Source organism: Teleopsis dalmanni, chromosome X, assembly GCF_002237135.1.
Source record: "Teleopsis dalmanni isolate 2A chromosome X, ASM223713v2, whole genome shotgun sequence".
In the NCBI taxonomy this organism is placed as follows: Eukaryota; Metazoa; Arthropoda; class Insecta; order Diptera; family Diopsidae; genus Teleopsis; species Teleopsis dalmanni.
The window spans coordinates 42,735,891-42,761,123 of NC_051848.1; the positions used below are offsets into that span (position 1 = coordinate 42,735,891).

Consider the following 25,233-nt stretch of genomic DNA (forward strand, 5'->3'; position numbering starts at 1 on the left):
TTTTGGTAAAATTGTTAGTGAAATTGTGAAATAAAATTAATTTAAGAAATATATATGCATAGTGTTAACTATTTTGTATTTAATTCAATTATTTTTAAAAATTAACATTTTAAAAGGTTTTATGTTGATATTTATTTACCTTCTACAAAGGTTGAAATCAAGGTTATTATATAATTTATGATAGAGGGAGGAATCGAAAAAGAAAATATAGTAAAGTTTTATTTATTGTGTTTTTTGAAAGTTTAAAAAATTTAAAGTTCAATGCAAAAAAAAAAAAAATTAGTTTAAACCTAATTAAAAAAAGTTCAATTTAAATAAGAACAGGTAAGTAAATTCTTCATTTGATCTATTATATAGATTGAAATATATTCTGCATCCACTGATTTTGGTTTATTATTATTTGAAACTATTATATATATAACAACATCGTTGAATGTTAGGAAATGTGGCACAGCGACCGTCGGGTCTACTATGCCCCTGATTTGAATTAGCATTAAAAAAAAATCGTTAACTGCAGTTGAACTCTTCGAACTGAGAGCAATTATATAGGCTGAGAACTGAGAGCAATTTTAGAAATATAAATACTTCTGTAATAACATTTAAACAATTTGTTGAATATCTGTTTTTATGTTAGCATATAAACAAATATCAACATTTTAATTTATTAATTTAAATAATTATATATTAGTTTAATATAAATATGTTAAGTTTTTTAATTTTGTGGACTCTAACATATTCATCACTGATAATCAAAACTGATGAATTGTATCCTACAGTTCCTAAGATGAAAAGAAGGACACAAAATGAATATTACTATAAGATATATATCAGATAGATAAATTAGATAGATTTCAAACGGGTTGAGAACTTATCACCATGTCACTGCATCCTTTGAGGATTATTGTGACAAATCCACTTTAGTTCCATAGACGAGTAGCAGTTAAGAACGCCATTATGTTCTTTGGAAAGATGTTGCCTAATTTCGTTATAAGTGGATAGGCAGTTGATAAGTAACGAAGTCTGAATCTGGCAAGACTCTTACAGAATGTGTTCTGTTGTTTTCTCTTCTTTGCAACAGAGTCTGCAGTTATCATACAGATTTACTCCTTATTTTTTTGAATTTTTTATTAATATATTTTAAATAAAATAAAGTCATTTTGAGCTGTCATATAGTATTTTAAATTGGGGAAAGTATGTAAGTATGTAATAACCAACAATTGGATATGCATAGAGAACTCGGAAGAACGGTGATTGGTAACTCAACAGGAAATAAAACCTTATAACATTTATTATTATTATAATTTCATATTCAGATTGGATGCAGAATATACTGTGAAATAAACTGAAAGTGAGAGAGGTCAATATTTTATTAATCGTTTTTAATAATTTATTAAATTTCTTAAATAGGAATCTGTTGTTATTTTCATAATCTTGCTTAGTATAAGCACTCATAAGTTATATCTTAAATTATAAGTTTAGACTAAAAATAAAAAATAGAAGAAAAAAAAAGTAAAATTTAGTAATATATATATATAATATATATATTTATTGTAGTATATATAAATAAATTCGGAGTTTTAATAGATAATTTTTGCATTTTGAACTGGGTGTGTAGGTTGTTGCACTTGTTTTTGGTATTGATTTTTTTACGAGTACTTAATTGTTTTGTTGTTATATTGTTCATAACGAAGAATTGTTTAATAATTAGTAGTTTACTCTCTTCGGATTTAATTACAGATAAATTTAATAAATTTTTGTAAGAAAAGGTATGAGGACACACACATGACACAATCTCTTTTCACACTGTTTTGCTTTAAATGTTTTAATTATTTTCTTTTCTTCTTAAAACATTTCATTAAATAAAAGTGTAAACTATTACAATTACTAATTTCATCTTTTGGCTTTGTAATAAAAATTTTAATCATACGTAAAAAAACATTAAATGTTTTAATCTTATAATATGAATATTCATTTATAAGACGTTTACATACCTGACCACCTTCTCCTTCAACGCTGACCAAATCTCGCCATTCTTCGATGGTTTGCGCCAAATCAATTGTGCAAAGTGGTACTTTAACTTCACCGATCTGATCGTGTTTGGAGAAACGATCAAAATCAAATATTGCAAATACAAGGGTCTTATTCATAGCGTCGGCATAGGGTAAACTCTATATATAAAATAATTATGAGTTAATATAAAAATAATTAAATTTAGATTATATTATAGACAAAATCAAACCTTAAATGTAAAGGTTTCATTAAAAACTGGACTCAACGTTTTCCGATGCACTTTGGTTTCGAATTTCTTCTTTTTATCTGGTAGAAGATAAACTTTAACATACGGATCTGATGTACCACCCATATCAAGCGCTGGCAATTCTTCGGCTTGAATAACAGTTACAGCAAGACTGTTTGAATTGAAGTCATACTCAAGCTTAATAGAAAAAAGTAAAAGAACATAATTGGAAAAAATGGAAAAAGTAATAAAAAGCAGTAAAAAAGGTGGAAAGATAATTTGGTAATCCGGGAAGCAAAGAAAAAAATCAAAATAAAGAAATAATCATTAGTAAATTCACACTTATATATATTTTATTTAAATGTGAGCAGTCCTACGATAAAAAATGTTTAATTGCTATGTATTTTATATGTATTGTATATTCTGAGGCTTTTTAAAAAAGATCATGATAGTATGATTGCAATATTACTATAGATAATAATAAAAGGCTTATATAAATATATATATATCTGATTTCATTGATTTGAAATAAGATATGATATATTTGTTTAATTACAAGAAAACTACGAATTGTAGAATATTCGAATTGGAGATCAAAAAGAAAATTAAAAAAAGTTTTCAGTGATATAATTTTCATTGAGTGAGCAAATTTTCAGAATTATATACTAATTCTAAAAAAAAAAATAAATTTATTAAAAATTTTTGGTATCGATTAAAAGTCGTGCAAATTAAAACTAGAACTTCGTTTATAATAAAACTTCGTTTATAATAAAACTTCGTTTATAATAACATTTAAAGTTATTAAGAAAGAATACATATAAAGTTCATAAATATTGTGAATATAAAAAAGAATTAAATATATGGATAATCTTATTAAATGGCGATTAAGTATGGCAATATTAAATTAATTAAATTCACACAATGATTAAATTAATTATTAAACAAATATCTGTTCATAATTCTATGATTATGATATAATATCTGGTACTGTAAATTTATTTTCTACATATTAGAATTCTAATGTTATATAAAAAAATTTAGAATTTTATAGAAATCTAAAATAAATGGCAATATATATAAATTCATGTCAATGACTTAATTTCAGTCATTGAGGTAATTGAGTTAATAATTAATTAATGAAGTTATTAAGTTAATTTCAATGATGAGATTGTTTTTTTTACGGGTTTTGTTATGATATACACGAATCTATACATATAACATAATTAACATATTAAAAAAAATGTTAATTAATATGTACATAGTTTATGTCCTCTTCACTTCAACCTTCCTTATATTTAACAGGAATAATATTATAATTTTTACTATTTGTGTTTGGATTGTTATCATAGTGGAACCGCTGCATCACTTATAGGTTTACACAATAATTGAAATAAAGTTGAACTTACCTTAAAATTAAGTCTGCCTAACTTTTGTTCACTTTGTTTATCTTCTTCATCCCCTTCTTCAGCATTTTCAGTTAATTCCTCCATATCAGGCTGAACCTATGACATACCAGAACCCAATAACTACTAAGATATTGTGGCGTTTTTGATACTTACTTTTTCTTTATAGGCCGATCCTAATAATTGAACCGACTTCATATCGACACCTTTCTTACCCTTACCATCTTTAGTCCGTCGTTTTTTTAAGAATCTACGTACACAGAAAAATATAATACCAAATACAATTAGAAAAATAAGTATTATAATGGCGACAACACCCCATGTAGGCAAGCCAGTCTTCTCAGCAATTACTTCAGTAACCACTTCACTGGCATGTTCAATTTTTTTAAAGACAGGCGTGGCGGTAGTTGTAGTTTTTTCTTCTATATGTTCAAAAAAATTGTTTTTTTTTTAATTAATATTTTATAATAGAAATAAAGATTTGCTATAGTTTCGCTTACCCTCAGCTTCTGTTGTTATTTTACTAATCAAAGTTGTCGTTTCTCTTTGAACCATTTGATTTTCTATCTGTTGTGCATTTTCACGGAACGCCGACTGATGTGTTGATTCCTCAGCATTTTGATTAGCGACTTCTGGTTCAGACGCGGGCTCGATTGTTTGCGATTCTTCCACATTTGTGTTTGGAGGCATTTTGAATTACTGAAACGATTTAAAAAGAATAAATGTTATATATAATATATTTAAGGAATTACTTAAATTTTATTTAAATTTATTTATTTGTAATAAATGGAGTCACAGATTTCTTAGATTGCACATACATAGTACACATACCACGATAAGTATGAGGTATGATATATATAATATTATGAAAATTGTTTTCATTACAAAATTATTGAAATAAACCATGATATGTATGAGTTATATTTTATATAATATTATTAAAATTGTTTTCATTAAAAAAATATTGAAATAAATTTACATCTCTATAACTTTCACTGAAATCATATACATATTATATTATTATATGGTGGGACGTTGGGTCAGTGCGCTGTCCAACAAGTGGCCCCACTGAAGTGAAGGATTAGTCGAAGTAGACCACGAAACGACTTGGGTCCTTTTTCGTCTTTCGATTCTCGGATGTTGTTATTGAGTTAAAGCTGGAGTGGCTTCCGTTCACATAACTACATCTTTTGTTAATGCAAGCAGCTCATTTAGCTTGAGGTTTCCTGCCAAGTCGTCACCAACGCAATGGTGAATCATATACATATAAACGTATTATACATCATTGTAATATTCTGAAGAATATAGAACATAATGAAAGAGGCATTCAATTCTAAATGTGATATTGAAATATTCCATACAAATGGTTAAGCAGCCCAGAAAGTGAGGTTTAAAAGAAAGTGAGTGAGGAATTGGAAACTAAGAAAACGAGATTAATATAAGATTTAATTTATTTTTTATAAAGAGGTTTTTTCGAATAGTAGTGAACTGCAACAACAAAAATTTTATTTTTTATATTATTTTAATTAATTGAGTTTTTGGCTGACCATACAGCTATTTCGAGTATTGCCAAATACCCATCATCAGTGGTCTTGGAAATAATTCGTGTATTTAAATATTTTAAAATAATTTGTTTGAGACAGCAGATACGAGTTTTTTAATGGGTTAATTGATCAATGTCAAAGAATACAAAAAGTTTGCATTAGTTTTAAAAAATATATTTTTCTTACATCGGAATTTCAATTATAGCCCATAGTCATCTTTAGGTCACTGAGTGTTTTTAATGCATTTTTTTAAACTGGACTTTTATGAAAATAAGAACTTAACAAGAAATGAAATTAAATTGGTATTTATTTTTAAATACGGATATAGAATAGAATAAAAATAAACAGGGCTGCAACAGCCCCCAACCAAATAGATTGGAAGATGTTAGAAGCGGAGAATAGTTTTCGACCCAGTGAGTTCCCGCTGCCCCTGATCTAGGCTGGGTAGTCACAAAGAATGTGACTAGAAGTCTCGTCTGCTTCTAAACACAGTCGACAATATATCTCTTCGGACAAACCCATTTTGTTAAGGTGATTATGCAGTCCATGGTGACCCGTTAAATATCCCACCAGTAACCTCAGCTCTGTTCTGCTAAGGAAGGATATGTTAACATACGGGTATATGTAAGTGCAAATATTTATAGAATATTTTTAAATTTCAGTTTTAAAACAAAATTGGAACAAGTACGAAGAATTTTTTAAGTACATGTAATTATAATTTTTCAAATTACTTGTCATGGAACATAATTTGCTTCTATGCTGGGAAACTCATTAAGATACTTCAAAAAAGTGTCAGACATACTGTACTTTCACAAAATGCTTCATAGGTTAAAATGGTAGTAACAAAAACTTTAAAAGCATTTAAAAAAGAAATTTAGTATTCAAACTATCTTCTATAAAATACTAGCACGTACTCGATTTAAAGTCATTCATTGTCCAACTTTTGTGAAGAAGATTTCATAAACTACTTACAGAATTAAAATTAAGCGATAAATATTTATTTGCTAGAATTTTTTTTTTGTGAAATCTTTAGTAACATTTCATATTTTATTAAATTTTTTTTTCAACTACTCTACGGAAACTATCTTTAATGTACTTATAGTGGTGCAATAAGAATAGTAGAAGTCGCTGAGGGTCTACTTAGCAGGTTATATGTAAAAAGTAGTATTATGTTGATATATTTAATACATAAGAACACTAGTCAATCTGTAAAATTGTTTGGATAAGATATTAGCTGCAGGAAAGATGTTTAACTCTATGGGGTGCACAAACAACCAATAAGCAATTCGATTCAATTAAACAACAGAAATATTTTTAGTTGCAATATCGATTAAGCCAAACCGTCGGATAATATCATATACACTTTTGACTAAATAGAACCTTATGGATCTATATATTTCTAAACTAAGTAGACTTTTGTCAGTAGTTAAGAAAGAATAAAATTCCATATTTTAAGTAATACACATATAACCAACTTAACTGGCTACTACTGAATCTATAAAGTGAATCTGAAATAATACTATTTGCAAGTTATTATTCTACTATAGTAGAACAAGCAATAATAGACAAAAGAATTTGCAATATTAATCATACCAAAATCTTTAAGAGAGTCATACAGTCTATTAGTAAATGATTGTCTTTTGTACTAAAGCGATTTTAAGTTAAGCATTTTTTTGACAACTGCTAGGAAGAGATGAAATGTATCTGAAAAGATACTATTTGCAAGATACTATTCTACTATAGTAGAATAAGTAGTAATAGACTAAAGAATTTGTTTAGTTGCAATATTAATCATACCAAAATCTTTAAGAGAGTCATACAGTCTATTAGTAAATGATTGTCTTTTGTACTAAAGCGATTTTAAGTTAAGCATTTTTTTGACAACTGCTAGGAAGAGATGAAATGTATCTGAAAAGATACTATTTGCAAGATACTATTCTACTATAGTAGAATAAGTAGTAATAGACTAAAGAATTTGTTTAGTTGCAATATTAATCATACCAAAATCTTTAAGAGAGTCATACAGTCTATTAGTAAATGATTGTCTTATGTACTAAACAGATTTTAGGTAAAGTAGTTCTTTGACAACTGTTAAGAAGAGATGAAGTTCAACATTTTAGATGTCGTCTCACTCTATCTACAGTATTTAATTCGAGTTAAAGTAAGTTACCGATTAGGTCTCATGAAAGAAACGATTTTTATGGCACTAAAAATTGAAATTATATATAAGACATATAAAAAAAATTATTTTTAGTGATTTGCTTAAGTTATTATATTAATAATGAAGACTTCAAAAAATTGTACATTCTTGAAAAAAATTTGTTTTTTCGAAGAGCATGTGCTGTCAAATTTATAGATACTTGGGAGATATATTGATATACGATATATAAAATCTATACTGTTATCTCGATTTCTGTTTTCTTTTTTTTGCTGTCTAAATAAGTATGTTTTATTTATTGAAATTGTATAATATAATTTTAAAATCAAAAATAAATATAAAATTTTACATAAATGGCTTGCAATGTTAATATAATTATTGAATAAAATTAAATATGTATATATAACCATGATATATTATTTGTAACGTGCACTTCCATTCTATCACAGCTGCGGTTGAAAATCACTCATAGATCGCTCCGTTGAAATCATCTAGTGTGAGAACAAGCCCTTTATGTCATATCAAATATGCAGTTTATTAAATTTGACATTAGCATATTAGCATCACTTAGAGCTTTAAAAGCGTTTGCTTTAATAATTAAGTATGAACTGCACTCGTGATAACAAGGATGTGCATATCCTGCACTGTCTTGCACTTTAACATAATAACTGCTTTGACATAAACTGATTATTTTTCTATGCAAAAATATTTTAATCTGGAGCAGTTGACGTTTATTTTATATCTACGGTGTAAATATGTACCAAACTGCATATATTTTATGGGGTGGTCACATATACAATTTTGTATCTATTGTATCTTTCACAACAAATTAACAAAAACTTCAGAAAAGTGTGCGAACATAAAAGTCAAGTACGGCTCTGGTTAAGTAGCGCTGACTCTGAGCTTCAAATTTGGCAGAGCATAAAATCGAATTTACAAGAATTATTTCCAAGACCACTGATGATGGGTATTTGGCAATACTCGAAACAACTGTATGGTCAGCCAAAAATTCAATTAATTAAAATAATATTATATAAATAAATTTTTGTTGTTGTAGCTCACTATTTTTTGAAAAAAATCTCTTTATAAATTATTTTATTATAAACATAAAAGTGAGAAATTAGATTAAAAGAGGAATTTAATATTTTTAATAATTTTATAAAAATTATTAAAACTTATCAGTTAATAAGTATTGTCGAGTTATTATATGGTATACATTGTGACCGAAAATTTTTCGGAAATTCTCATTTAAAATTCGCGCGCTGTATATTTTTCGATATTTTAAGTTTATGTAGTTTGGCAGCACTGTCCTTAATTACTATGCCAAAAATGAGCGCGATCTGTCAGACAGTTCGTTTACGGCAGCTGTTGAAACCAGTTCACCTCAGTAGTGCGTTGCGAAAAAAACAATGGAAAAAAATATTGAACAAAGAGTTTGCATCAAATTTTGTTTTTCGAACGAAATTTCGTGTGCAGAATCGTTGCGAATGCTACAAAAGGCTTATGGGGAATCAGTTTTATCGAAAACTCAAGTTTATGAGTGGTACAAAGCCTTTCAGGACTGTCGTACGACCGTCGAAGACATGCCGCGTTCTGGACGACCTTCGACCTCTACCACCGACGAAAACATTGAAAAGGCAAAGGAAATCGTGTTCAAAAATCCTCATGTGAGTGTTAGAGAGATAGCACGAGAGCTAGGCATCGGTCGTGAGATGGCTCGTTTGATTTTGGTGGACAATTTGTGTATGCGACGTGTCAACGCCCGGCTTGTTCCGATTCACCTCAATTTGTTCAACATTATCAACGATTTTAAGGCCAAACATTCAATAAATACCATCGAACAGCCACCGTATTCACCTGATCTTGCACCGTGTGACTTTTTCCTGTTTCCCAACCTCAAATTACCACTCAGAGGAACGCGTTTTGAATCCATAGAAGACGTAAAACAGAATTCGCAGAGGGAACTCAAAGCCATACCGGAAAGCGCCTATAAAAAATGTTTTGATGATTGGAAGAAACGTTGGCATTTGTGTATCGCTTCTAATGGAGCATATTTTGAAGGAGATAAAATAAATATTGATGAAGATTAAGAATTTTGCGTTTTATTTAAAATTTCCGGAAACTTTTCGGTCACAATGTATGTTAAATTTTTTCATTAACTAATTTTTTATTACTTCGGTATCCCTAGGGCACATTGTAGATGTTTTGATATGTTTTTTTAATTTTTATCTAAAGTAACTATAGGTTTATTCACAATTTTTTTTGTTAATAGCTACTGGTTCGGCATTTGATGTCATGTACCCATGTGATAGTCTTTGAGCTTATAAGCATATATGAAGCTTACTATATCTATATAAAAGCTTGTACTCTATATTTATTTAAAGGAAGAGCTACTAAATTTTAATTAAAACGTTAAACTACATAAGTAAACATGTAAACAAATAATATCGAAAATTGTTTAATTGCAAGAAAAATGAATTAGATTTCATTTGGTGAATATAGTAGTAATAAATAAGAGTCCATTCTAAAATATTGGAGCATTTAATGACAGTTAATGTGTGATGTAGGTATATTAATTAATTGTAGTTTAATAAAGAAAAACTAAATCGAATTATATCCGATTATTTGTGAGTAACTCGTTTACTCGAATATGGTATGCATACGGTCATGGTCACTGCAAGTATCTAGTTGTTGTTGTTATTTTCAATGTATGTAAACAATTTAAAGATGCAATAGAGAAGTTTCTAGTAATCAAGACTTGTCATGGTGGTTTTAACAGTGTTGCTTAGTTATAAATGACGGAATTTGTGGATTTTATAAAAACGTCGAGTACTTTTTGCAAAGAACAAAAAACAATTTTTAATGTGTACTATTCATAGGTATATCTATGAGTTTAATACAATATATATACATTTGTTTGAATAACGTACCGATGGCTTTTAATTTATTATATCCTTTTTATTGTTATGCATATTCAACAGACCAAAACCATATTTTTATGTGTTTTGCATTGATGACATTATTTGGAATAGAACTTAGAAGCTGAGCACTTAAAAGTGGAAACCTATTAGATATTTAATATTTCCAGTCCAAAGTACTTTAATTAATATTCATATAAAGCTATTGTGTTTCATAGCATAGAATTTGCATATTTCAAACTTTAAAATATTTTATACAATATATTTTTGCTTGTGCTCAACGATGAGTTGAAAATTCGTATAAAACAAATATATACAATTTCTAAAGATGATTAATTCCGCCATTATGGAACCAAAATGATGACTTAATCCACATAATAAAATGGATGATATTCTGAAATAACTAAAATTAATATTAGAGAAACTTATGAAAGTTCATTTTGATGCGGTTTTCTTGACGCTTTGGAAATTGTGCTTCACAATGACACAAATGTTTAACTTCAGGAATTTAATATTAAATATTTAACTTATTCTAAAAGAAAAATATAAATTCAAGTCAATAAATTTTAAAAGAAATCAGATTTCAGTTCTGTACTTATGTATATATTTTCATAAAATGATTCGTATTAAGATTAAAAATTATTAGATTAAAATTGTTATGTCGGGATATATATTTCAAATAGGAAAAGTGTTAGGAGTGAGGAAATGTTCAAAATTATACTATAGAACTGATATCATCAGTGATATTAGATTTTTTTGCGGGCCTTAAAGAATCGATTTTTTGAAAAATTTTAATACCTTTTCATTGAAATATTATTTCAATAATTGCTAATGGAGAATAATGTCGACAAAAATTTTAAGAGTACTCAAATATTTACATCTTTTTTTATTAATCAACGATATATTAAACAGTATTCAATATATAAAAGTCAAAATTTACCTAAAGATATTAAAATGCTTTTGAAGCAATTACTTATTAAAATCTCAAGTCTTAATAATAGCCATGAAATCTGAGAAGTTATAATATTTTTCTAATTAAATTGAATTTTAACGTCCGTTTTGACAAAAAAAACTAAATTCTTAATATAAACTATTGTTATCAATAGAGAAATATTTCGAACAGCAGTAAATTACAGCAATAAAATTTTATTATTGGTTAACGGGTCACCATGAACTGTGTTATCACCTTGACAAAATGGGTCTGGCCGAGGAGATAGATTGTCGACTCTGCTTAGAAGCAGACAAGACTTCCAGTCACATACTCTGTAACTGCTCAGCCTTGTTCTGGGCAGCAGGAGGTCACTGAGTCGAGAACTACTCTCCACTTCTGACATTAGAGGGTTCTCAACGGCCGACATTTTGGGTTTCATTCTGAAAGCGGAATATTTTCTGTTTGGTTAGGGTCTGTTGCAGCAGGTGTCCTATTTATTCCTATTCCTAATTAATTGAATGTGTTTTTGTAATATTTTTTAAATTATACAAAAAATTCTAACAATGGCTTGACATTTTTTAAAATGAAATAAGATAAGATTTTACAACAATTATTTATAAAAATACTTTGCAAAAGCTCAAAAAAAAAAATAAATTTACTAATTTAAGAAAATTTCGTTAGTTGTGCAAAATTTTTTTTATAGAGTAAATGATTTGTTTATTTCTTATTTTACACATGCATAGATCTCCAGTGAATTCAGCTTCAGCAAAGTGTATACAATCTGGAACTAAAATATTTAATCCTGTAATTAAAACGACTTTGGATGATGAATGTGCTTTAACGCGCCTGACTCTGAAAGCAGAACTAACTACCAATATACATTCATCAGTTAAGCATCTCCGCTTCTTACGTATTTTATTTGAACGCTCGGATGAAATATTTCGAAGGCGAACAATCCTGTCAACAATCCTGCACGCTGTGCCAACTGCAATTGTTCTGATGTACGTCAGCGTAAAATGCTTCCAAAGCCGAAATGACACATTTGCATTTGCTTTGATACATGCAGTGAACCACTCCAGCACTTGGTGTGACGTACCAAGCCCAAGCCTTATAAAAATAAATGTTAATAGAGCACTTCTATACATTTATATATATATATATATATATATATATATATATATTTATATGCACACAAGTATGCCAAGTAATTCTCATACAGCCGGAGGATATGAAGTGGGCTTTTTAAACCTTTTTAGTTGCATTAGACTAAATAGTTTATTAGTGCAGAAAATATACTGCTGCTCTGCGTAATTTAAATATATGAGCTGTAGGCTACAAAAACAAAACACATCACTTTAAAATATATTTAAAAAATGTATAATAATTATTCTGAGCATTAAAATGCTTAAAACAATGTATTATACATATCTTAAGTACATATATATATGTAGATATGTTTAAAATCAAAGCGATTTTTAAACGTTTAAATTGCTCTAAAATATAAATTAATTATTTAGTTAAAACAAATTTTTTTTTGTGAAAAAGAAAAAAATAAATATACTACTATTATTTATACTTTTTAGACTAATTTAGTTAGTTTTAATTGCATTTTTTTATATTTTCTATTTTCTTTATTTTCTATGATAATTTTATAATACTGTCCTTTAAAAAATTTAAAATACAACTAAATAAAACTAATTAATTAATTATATTATTTTTAATTATATTATATTATTAAATAATTAATTAAAATTTAAAAATACATGTCGTAATTAATTTGCGCTGACTATATGGTTAGTTGTGATACCATTAAATATCTGTTATGAATATTCTGTGGAGACGTCAATTGACTTAATTGCATTATATAGTTTTTAGACTCAAGTGTCAAGAACTAAACCCTATTAATACGTTAACATCGACTCACATGTTTAAACACAGAGCCAAAGCTGTTGTCTTTTCATAAGCAGCAATTATTGTACTATTTTTAAAAATGAATGCATATACCACAGCTGTATAAAATAAATTAACTATTACAAATGTGCAATTGTTTTTATAGAATCATGTTTTATTGTTTTTAAAAAAACATTGTAATATATATTTGATTGAAAGTTTCTTCTCAAAGTACTGCAATCTCATGAATAAGCCATTAAAAAAAAAAAATTAACAGCTAAAATGATATCTAAAACCAAAGTACAATATATGATTGTATAAACTTAGCCTATTTACAAAGAGTTCCTACAAAAGTCATTCAATTTTGCCTATTTCGAGCGATATATCTAAGTTCAACTTTCGATTTATTTGTTTCATTGTTTATTGTTCTACGTTAGGAATTGTTTGGTCGTCCTCGGGTTCTATTGCCTTGCAAATTCCAGGTTAGTGCAATCCACCTATATTTCCGTTGACGTATAACAGTTGATTAAAGCATAACAATTCGTTTAAAAATAGTTAAAAACGTTTTAATATATAATTTATATATAATTATAACAAAATATATATCGAAAAATATTAACCAAAATAATTAAATAGGTGGGCATGGTATATGTTAAATATTCATTAGCCACTTGTCGTTTAATGTTCACTCATTACTTTTGTAGTTTTACATTCAGTCAAAAAATTAATTATTTTGATAAAAAAAAGTTTCACCCATAAAGAATAGTGGCATTAATAGAAGTGAAGTATATAGTTGTAAAAAGAAAAAAACTTCAACAAGAACATGTTCTATCAACGAGATAATGTCAGTACCACAAGCTTATGATAATGATGAGTAAAAAAGTAGAAATTTTGATCTCCATTTGCCATATATTTCAGGTCAGATGTTCAATAACTATTATCTCTTGTCAAATGTTTAAATAATGATAATGTGACAAAGCGATAGTCTATCTTGATGATAGTCTATTGCTATGTTCAGACAGCCAAATTTCCTTAATTTCGTAAAAATAAAATTAAGTTAATTTCGAAAGTGTTTATACTGCACTAAATTAAGAAAATCATATATAACTTGATGATAATCTGTCTCGAAGATAATCTTTTATCTGTAAGTTATGTTGTTGTTAGAATGAATAGGTTTAGAATGTTAGTAATCGAGTTGGTAAGGAATATATTGATATATGCAACTGAATCTGATATAATATGTTGAATCTTTATATGTCTTGACTACCTTTTAGTTGTTGACATAATTTCATATAACAAAACCAAATAAAAAACTGATTGTTACTAATAATAAAATAAATATTAATTATTGAACATATCTGTTGAATTGAGTACATTTCCGAATCAATTTATCTAAACATAAACCAACGTATATTTATTTATTTAAATGTTAAAACTATTTTTTTTTTGTATTTAAAAATTGAATTTAAAAATAATCAAAATACTTGAATTCTCTGCTAGATACGTTGCTTAAGTAGTTAGTAAAACCACAATATTGAGATTAATGAATTCAAAGCAATTTTATTAACTATTAAACCACATTCATCTCCATGGAGGGTACACATTAAATGCCAACCCTGTTGCGTTTTGAGCGTTTCGAGATCGCACAATTTGAATGATTTTCACTTGCACTGTATCTCCTTAATTTTGCATATGATGATAGCAGCATAAAGTTTCAGTTTGAGATTAATAAGAGTACCGACTTTTATTAATGAAAATGAATAATATTATAATATGTTAAAAAAGTTGATTTAATATGTATTTTTGATTTTAATTTAATTTTAAAGTCAGCTTTGAGAAAAAACTATTATGCTATTTGTATTGAGAAATCAATAACATTCAATAACAGAAGGGTTACTTCTGACTATATAGTGCTTGAATTAATTAGGTATATTAATTAATTAATATAATAAATTAAATTATTAATTTATTAAATAATTAATAATTAGAAAGGTGTTTGGGGGAAGTATTTAAATATATTACTTTGCAAATATATTATTCAAATTCAAAAAATGAATTTGAAGAAACACGAAAGTTGCCATATAGGTTTTCCGTTGCCTTTTAATAAATAATTCTTAAAATTATTTAACTAACAATTATCATTTTTTATTAATCTATATATCTGTACAAAAAACTTATTGTTGAAATATATATAAACTAAATAGCAGCAGCAATTTTGCAAAAGGTGGGCCAGTCACTAGGTTATGGGTGGCACTTACTTGTTTCTGTTGGATTTACGCATTATGCAGACTTTGCACAATTTCGAATACTGCAAATGGACTCATTTATATGTGAATTCACCAGTGTTAAGTATTATGTGCAAGACGTTATTTGCAAAATAAAAAATCAATATATCGTCTTTTTATACCTACTGAACACAACTGAAGCAATTCACATTCACCAAGCACATCCACTTAACATTATACAAATCATCAGACCCATCCTAAACTCAATACTTTAAGCGTGCGGACTTCATTGTTTATGACTTTACATATATCTAATATATTTTAATAATATCTAATGTTCAACAGTATTCAATATTTATTAATATATAATGTATAATAATATGTAATATTCACACAAGCGACGAAGCAAAGCAGCTCGAGTCCTGTTTTCTACTGTTACCACACAACTACTACTACTCCTTTTATCACTGCACTGTATTCAGGGTTGCCCTGTCGCCGTAGTACTATACTTCTTTGCATAAATATACATTGGTAAGTATAAAACTTACTTTTATGTTTATTATTGATAATAATAATAAATAATATAAAGTAATTATATTACATTAAAGCATAGGGCCATTTGTTATTTGACATCCTTGATTTAAAGCAAGACAAGGATATCAAAGGATACCATATGGTCTCATCGAAGCTAAATTGGTTTTTATTTTATTTTAAGAATGTGGGATATATTTTCTCAATTTGAATTCCATTGGAAAAGTTATTCATTACTTTCTGTTTCGTGAACTCATGGTTCTTATAAGGAGAGTCTGTCTAGAAAGAATATTTTGTAGGCTGATTTCAGTGATTCATTTATTTGATTTCGGTTTGATATTTAAAATTGTGTTCTCATTATCACTGAAGAGAAAGTTTTCTAATTTTCGGTGGAGTGTATTTTTGTAAAATAATTTGGGAAAAAACTTTGAGGATTGATATCATATTAATTTGATGTGTTATCTAATTTATGATCAAAATCTCTTTACATTATAAATCGTTGCTGGCAAATAGTATATTATTTTCTTGGTTAAAGCATTTTAGTCCTCGGAATTTATGTCACATATATTTATGAAATAAATTTAATACCTTGGATTCTAGCCTACAAAAACTATACCACATAAGTATTTTAAGGATACCAAAATTAATTTTAAGATGCCAATAATATTTAGCTTATATAGTCCGGTGGCTGTGTGTTTTAAACTGTATATAAATTATATGAATATATTAAAATTACAAAATTAAAATTTCTAAATTGTTTTGATTTATCAATATATTAAATTAAAATGAACAAGAATTGTATAAATTAATAGTATGATTAATAGTATTATTAAACAAAAAAAAACAAATTTAAAATTTTTTCTTTTAAAATGTTATTATTTAAAGAATAATTAATTAGTATTCTTAATTATTCCATTTAAAATAATCAAGTATAAAAACAGCATAATCGAATCATTTTTGATAGTATTAAAGTATTATTTAATTTAATTCATTTATTTGTCAATTATGTATGCTCTAATAGTAATCTTGAAGATACACGCGTTGATCCTAGAAAATTTTCCAAAAGTAGTATGTTCTAGTTAAAATAGGTTACTCTCACCCAATCAACTATTGTGTTTATTTACAAGAAATTAAGCTTTGGATAGAAATTTTTCATCAGTAATAACTTTATGCAATTTTAAGCCGACGAGATAAAGCCATTATAGAGATAATATAGATTTTAGCACCACCTCATTGTTGCTTCTTCAATGTTGTTATGTACAGAAAACCATCCAGATTTAGTTTGTCAATTGCCTCTCTTCATTCTTTAAGGGAGTAGTAAAGACAATTATTCGATTTCTATATGTTTAAGCATATAATACGCTATGGTTTTAGGAACCGTTTCTCAAACGTGAAGTTTTATTAAATTTCTTAATAAAAAAGCTTCCATTTCTACAATATTATAAATCTTTTGACATTCCACAACATTTGAAATTTTTAATAGATTTATTAATTCAGAGATAGCTATATCGAAACTCTTTTGGTACTGACCGTTTTCTCATAAAATATTGTAGATATTCTATAATAGTACAAAACATTGATGTGGTTTTGTGTATATGAATCTGTATTAATAATAAATAATAGGAATAGGAATAAACAGGGCACAAGCTCCCAACGGAACGGATCACTGCGACCATGGTTGAAATTTTGTACTGCAACAGACTCTAACCGAACTAAAGACATTCCGCCTTCCAAATGAAAGCCAGAATGTCAGCTGTTGAGGACCTTCTAATGTCAGAAGGAAAGAGTAGTTTTCGACCCAGTGACGATCTCGGGGCTCAGATCAAAACTGGGTGGTCACAGAGAATGTATCTGGAAGTATCGTCTGCCTTTAAACAGAATCGACAATCTACCTCTTCGGACAGACCCATTTTGTTAACATTACAGCAACATTACCTTTGTTCTGCTGGAGAAGGATATATATAAATGATATATTAAATTGATTATGGTAATGTACAAATGTGTGCACATGTACTTAATTTTGAGTATGCTTAATAATATAGCTAACCGATTTAATTAATTTGTCTACTTTATTTGGATGGAATTATGAAAAATTTCTATGTAGTTTTTCATTTGAATGAGGCACTACATGTTTAAATTTTTTTCTGTTTCTCATTTTTTGCTATAAGTTTTATGAAAACCATTTTTAATTAGTAACCAACAAAGCTTCTTTGTAAAATTGCACCCAAAAAAGACGCTTTACATTACTATATATAAAAAATAAATAAAAAATATGTATAACATCGCTTCTAAGCTCTAAGCCTGGCATTTGCAGTTTAAACAAATTATATACGAACTATAAAGGAATTAAAAAAGTCCAATATTTCCTGAGATCACTGATGATGAGTACTTGGTGGTATCCGAAACAGCGTTATATGGTCAGCCAAACTTTAACAAATTATCTCAAATTTTTGTTGTTGTCTTTTTATTTCTATTCGAGTCCTTGTAACTTTTAAATAGTTTGTTTTTAACATTTAAAACATTAACATTAACATTTAAAATTTTACTGTTAATCGTAGTACTGTCTGAATGCTACGATTAAATCAAGCATTTATGCAATCCTTTTAAACACATTCCTGCCAAACACAATTTCACCCAATTAATGCATCTCAAATCTGTTCTGATTTTATGTGGAGTGGATTTATTATATCACAAAATCAACTTCACAATCTGTGATGAATTAATAAAATTTGTGTAAGCACTAGAGTTGTCCCTCCCAAACCCATGTATTTAGCATTCAATTTGCTCACTGCCGCGCACTCACTGACCACGACGTTATCGGCATTACCGCAACCCAATAATGTCTAATATGGAAACGTGTTAACTTCCGGATGAAATTTCTACTAGTGCTGGTATATACTATGCGATTGTAGTAGCGGAATTGTGTATGTCAATACCGTGGGGTGGTGACTGCAATATAATGACCACGAGCGTACACTGCAATTGACATTGAAAGAAGATGGTTAAGCGCATACGCCATAAATACTAGCAGAAAGAAAATATACGATGAATCCACAACAAAAAGTGAAATGAAAGAATTGTTAAAAATAAAAGTAATAAATTTTATAGATAATACGTATAGGAAAAGCTATTGGAAATAGCCAGCGGCACACATGAACGAATGACAATGCAAGACAATGAGAGACCAACAAACGGACGATATCTTAGGTATTTTTATGTTATGTTAACATAGGAGTTCTGGTGGGAGCCACAATTTCGCCTGAAAGCACTATGCATGCAGACGATTAAATTAATTTAATATTATTTTCTGTTTTTAATGAAATTTAAGCTTTATGTCGCCTTCGAACCTTAGGCAAGCATTCAAGAAAAAATGCAACTGCAAATGATTAAAAATATTTAGTGTAGAACTGAGGCGGGAATGTGTAGGGGGGGATGTGTATAAAAGAACGCAAAAACCACAATAAACAAATTTTATGAGCTTTTTCATTGCTCGTGGCTTAATGGTTTTCTGTTTTATGTGTGTTTTGACTTTATGCTTGTTGACAGTCAGGAGTGCTAAAGTCACTTTTATTACCATATTAAGCATATTTACTTAGGCGTACTATTTCTTTATCTAATATACATGAACTCGTTGATGCAGAATGCACATACATATGGACATATCACATACCATATACTTGTGTATAAACTGAACCCACTAAATTTACGTCAAAAGTGTATAGAAATAGAGCGAGCTTATAGTCCAGTAGATACTTTAGTGGTAAAATTTATAAAATTTTAAATGTCTTTAAAAGAAAGATTTTGAAAAAAAAAATTATATATAAAATTGTGAATAATTTCTTATATCTAAATTAATTTCTTTGTCATTTAATGTCAGCATTGTCCTGTTTATGAAAAATATCCTTAAGACAACTTTGTTAAAAAAATGTGTGTGGGTTGTTGGTTTAACATATTTAAATTTTATTAATCTCTGTTGTCATTCAGACATAAATTGAGTTTTATGCGTGTTCATTTGAACACAGAGTCCTGTGGTGACCACAAGATAGATATTCAGAAAATGAAACGTAAAAGCATATTATGTTTTTAATGATAACAAATCTGACAGTGAAATAGATAGTGAGATAGATAAGGAAAATATATGTTATATAGCATATACATAGAGTATATATAATATAAGCGGGCTATTTTATGAGTTGGTTATAACAGCAGTAAAATATAAAATACTTTTGTTATAATATGTTCATTTATATAAAATCTTTTTTAGAATATTTCAATAATAATAAAAATATAAATATAAAAAAAATAAATGATATACGGACTATGAATTAATTTAAAAGAAATTCTAATATTTCTTAAGACCACTGATAATGAGTACTTGGCAATACTCGAAACAGCGTTGTATAGTCAACCCAATTTCAATAAGTTACTTAAAATGTTTGTCCTTGTCTTTTCTTTGCTATTCAAATCTGTGTAACTATAAAATACTTTTGTTATAATATGTGCGTTTATATAAAGCCTGTTTTTGAATATTTCAATTACAACAAAAATATAAATATAAAAGAAGTAGTTTTATTAAAATGTATATATAATTTTTTTAAATAATCAAATTATTAACAGTAACGGACTTCAAAAGAATAAAGTACTTTCGTTATATTTTTATTTCTTCGAAATGACTGCTGATTTTTTCTTTAAATTAAAAACGGAGAAATAAGCATTATGTGTTTTTTTTTAATAATTAAATAAAAAATATATATGTAATAGAATATAAAAAGCAATATGTAGTGTTTGCATAATGACTCAAAATTTATTTACCGAGTCGTTTGAGCGTCCTAAAGACGGAGTTTACAACCAAATGAACAAATGAGATTGTATAAGGTGTATAAAATACATAATTTAGTGATATAACATTCACTAGCCATTGCTAATGGAAAAAAAATCTGAAATGAATATGTTCTCAAAACATGGAGAGAACAATACCATAGGAAAAATATATTATCTGTTGCAGTTAGGAGAAACATCTACTAACAGTGGTTCCAGTGCCTTTAGTTCATTGTATGTTATTTATTTTATATCTAATATATTTTGTCGCAAACTCTTTACAGTCTGAATAAAAAGATTAATTAAAATAAAATTTTCAAATAAGTCTGCAGTTAAGTGAAAACTGATAAGATGATGATTTAAGTTTAATTTTATTTTTGAAAAATTTTAACCTTTGTTAGTTTCAAATAACATTTTTATTAGTTTTTGCGAAAAACCTGAGTTATTAGAAAATTTTTTTAAAATTTTTTTTTATGTATTTGTAAATAATTTTTTTTCTCTTATATATCATTTCCTTCTAATTATTCTTTGCAACAGTAAATCTACTACTTTTTACAAAAACAATATACATATTAATATTTATTTTTTACATAATATATATTATTACAATATAATATTTATTATATAATATTTATTATAAATACATATTTATTATATATGTAATAATTTAGTAAAAATTATTTTCAATTTATACAAAATTAATATTAATTTTAATACAAATATTTTGGGAATTACTATCTTGACTTTTCCACATAGGCCATTCCATTGGGCTATGAAAGTAGTATATAATATTTAAATTCTATATACCATTAGCGAAAATAGTATATAATATTTAAATTCTATATTACTATTAGCGTAGAAAACAATATGAAAAAAAAATTCAAATAAATTTTTTTTATTAAATCGATAGGAAACATCTTTCATATCGTTATGTCTGACGAAAAAATTTAACTAAAACCATTCATTATTTATTAAACCTGAAGGGATGGTCTCATAACAAGTATATTGATTAGTTTATGAATAGAACTTTTAAATACTAATATACAGTTATATGTGTATATACATATTATATAAATTATTAAATGATAATAAATCTTTAATATTGAAATGCTGAATATTGTGAAGTAGAAAATTGTCATAATTTATCTAAAGGATTCATACACTTCAGTTTCTATGGAAAACCCTTATCAGGTTTAGAGCATTTTTGCAAATACTCAACTTAAGAAAAAAGGGTGTTAAGCGTTATTGTAGGAGAACGGTAATCCGAAATATGTCATATAGCTGAAAATTGATAATTTTATTAAAATTGTGCACACAACCTCTGTTACACTTTGACGGCGGAATAAATTGGCTTCGACCCATTTTTCATTGTTGTATCTCATCCATGCGCAAGCTTAGGTTTTATGTATTGCTTTTACTGAAATGTTAAGTGTGAAGTGTTGTCTGATGTCAGCAATGAAAACAGCAAAACTTACAACAACAACAACTACAACAACAACAACAACAGCAGCAATGCCGATAATAATAGCACAACCAACAGCAAAGAGCAGATACATTTTTTATTAAAGATACATTTATTTAGGTCAAATTGCAGTTAAGCCCTTCAGAGGTTTTTTACACTATCTCTGCATTGAATCATATCACAACGTATAATCTCAATTGCTTTGATAGACTCGACTGAATATTAAATGCAAACTAATAACGAAAACTGAGTTGAAAATGTTCATGCAATTTTAATTTTCCATTGCAAAAACATTTTAATTTGTGAAATATTAATGCTATAGTAGATAGCATAAGGTCATATCTAAATTTTTATTTTATCGAACGCATATTTTGTGAGGGTAACATTAATTAAAAAGTTCTGTTTAGATTAAATAATTTGTATTAAAAATATTGTTTTAAAAAATAAAAATAATAAATTACTTTTAAAATTTAGGAAAGTAATAATAAATAATTATTACTTATATTATAATAAAAATTAGATTTGTAATATCAATTACTATATATATATATATATGTACATATATATATATATTTTTAATCCTTTTTGTACTGAAGATTTATATATATAAATATATATATCTAATATATAAACATATTAAACCCCTATATATGGATATTGTATCATTTGGATAGACTAGCATATGTTATATCCAATACCTATATAATAATGCAGATAATTACATCTGCATTGTTTTCAAAGTCAACTGTAAATTAATATACAATAGTAAGGATATAATGGATATTAGTTTTATGTATGAGAATATAGAAGAAGCTACTAAGAAGATAATTAATATTAATAAGATTAATAAGAAGATCTAATAAGAAGATAAAAAGACTCTACACATTTACATTCAAATTGTGGGCGCAGATATGTATTTTAAGGAAGGTACAGATGTAAATAAGGAAGTCAGTGTATTTAGATAACTTGCGAGACAATTCGAAATAGCCATACAAGTCGGTATAAAATTCACTTTGAATTAAAAGGATTGTAGTCAATTTTACCGTCATAAACTATTTTCTACCATAAAACATAACATGTTACTCGGTATGTTATAAATAAAATTAGATGATAAAAACTCACTTTCAATATAATTATAACATTGAAAAAATCAATGCTTGTTCATATAATAACTAACGTCCATCGATTAAAATTTGATCATATCTAGAAGCATCACTTTAAAAGATTTTTATTAACGATTCAGCTGAAATTAACGGCAATTTATAACCTATATTTGCAGACTTCCAGAAGTTCCTACTTTGAGTTCTTAATCACAATTATGTATGCTTCAGATTCTGTTGGTATTTTTATAAAGTTTTTGGCATAATTGAATTAAGTTACTATGGATTTACTGGAATTTTAAGTAATTTATTACAATTTTAAACTTTTATTTTAATTTCACAAACAAAATAAGAGTATTTGTTCAAGAATTCGAAGGTTTTCTTCAATCCAATAGCTTACAGTATTATTACATTAAAATGAGACAAAATTAGTCGAATGTCTATGTTTCTATTTATACTAACTACTGAATGAAAATGAATTGTGAAATTGTGTGCACTATTGTGCTACTTTGTAGCACTTTTTTAAATTAAATTAAATTTAGCAATGTAACCACGGTAATATCACATTACTATTAGATTTCTGGGAATTTAATTAAACACGTCATTTATGTATATATATTATATATTATAAATTAATTCAAATTTTGAAGAGTTCAACAATATATAGGGGAACTAAAGTTAGTACAGCTCTACAAAGTATACACTCATGCTCCAATATTGTGGATCATAGAATTTTTATTAATATAATGAAAGTTTAAGTATAAACTATTTTATTTAAAGATCAAGAATAGTCAAATATATATTAATATATATATATATATCATTGTTTGACTGCAGATTTAAGTAAATTCGCATATTTTAACCCAACTTTTCCATAACGTTGTAGGCATATATACAACATAATACTTGAGGTATCGAAATATGTTTTGCAAAAAACTCTTTTAAGAATAAAAGAGTGATTATTTTATATCTAAGAACAGTTCAATCAGTTTCTTACTAAGTTAGTTCTTCCCATATTAATTAAAATATATATACAACACTTACATATATAAAGTTAAAGAATATAATTGAATAAGAAATGGTTCCAGGCGTAAACAGAATTAATATATAGACTGTGTAAACACAAGTAAAGTTTTTATTATTAATTTCAAACTGAAGATATATGAAGTTAATTAATTGTATATAATAATTTCAAAGATCCATAAAATAATAAAGATCTAATAAAATAGTTTCTTAAAGAGTGCCTGCAAGAGTTTTCTATAAGTGAAGTTTTTTTTTAAGCAAATATGAAAGTAAATTTATTTCGCAAAATACAGATAAATTAAATTGTTTGTGTGATATATTTTATATTCAATATATATTTGCTATATTATATTACAATGCAAATGAAAATAGCGATGACACAACAACGCAATTTATTTTAGCTATCAATTGACTGACAAGGACATAAACAACTTGCATTTTAATGATGTCAATTGGTTTGAAGACTATTGAATTTCTCTATAAGGATAGTAATTGATGGTTCAAGTTCGCAGCATTTAAAGTAGAATGAACCACTTGTAGTAAGTCATCAAACATATTAAAAAGTGTAGGAAACGTATGAGAAATATATATAAATTTGCAAGAAATTTAAAATTCAAAAACAGTTTTAGTGATGATACTCTTATAAGCTTCTCGAATCAGTCAGATAAAATATTTTAGTGCCAAATTAGATGTAACTTTTATTGGTCCAAAACCTATTGGCATATAATGAATCATAATTATCAGTTTTAAAATCAAATGATCTTTAAAGTCTCAGTTTTTTATTACACAAAAGTTTAACCAATCACTTATTTACTACGCTTAATATAACACAGTTCCACGAATAAGCGATAATCAATCTAGCCTGTTTAAGACTGAATTTTCTTATCCATGTTATGAGTTTTCATCTGTGATAGGTAAAGTACGAGAATCGACAGTTAAAATTTAGACTTGGATTCTAATTACCAACTGACGAACAGAAGGAAGGAAAAACCTG

The 25,233-nt window shown here is 27.1% G+C and overlaps 1 protein-coding gene across 4 annotated transcripts in view; it reads right to left on the minus strand.

Annotated features, from left to right (window-relative positions):
• Positions 1-25,233, minus strand: part of LOC119687777 (synaptotagmin 1) — a 90,843-nt gene that overhangs the window by 24,309 nt on the left and 41,301 nt on the right. For 2 of the 4 annotated variants that reach the window (XM_038102262.1, XM_038102260.1), the window contains exons 2-6: positions 4,140-4,338; positions 3,796-4,061; positions 3,643-3,732; positions 2,240-2,434; positions 1,992-2,168 (exon numbers count right to left, since the gene is read on the minus strand). In XM_038102262.1, coding sequence (XP_037958190.1) covers positions 1,992-2,168; positions 2,240-2,434; positions 3,643-3,732; positions 3,796-4,061; positions 4,140-4,329 — 918 coding nt within the window. In that variant the 5' untranslated portion in view covers positions 4,330-4,338. Of the gene's footprint in view, positions 1-1,991; positions 2,169-2,239; positions 2,435-3,642; positions 3,739-3,795; positions 4,062-4,139; positions 4,339-25,233 lie in introns of all 4 variants that reach the window. The other 2 variants (XM_038102261.1, XM_038102258.1) reach the window with 1 other exon arrangement.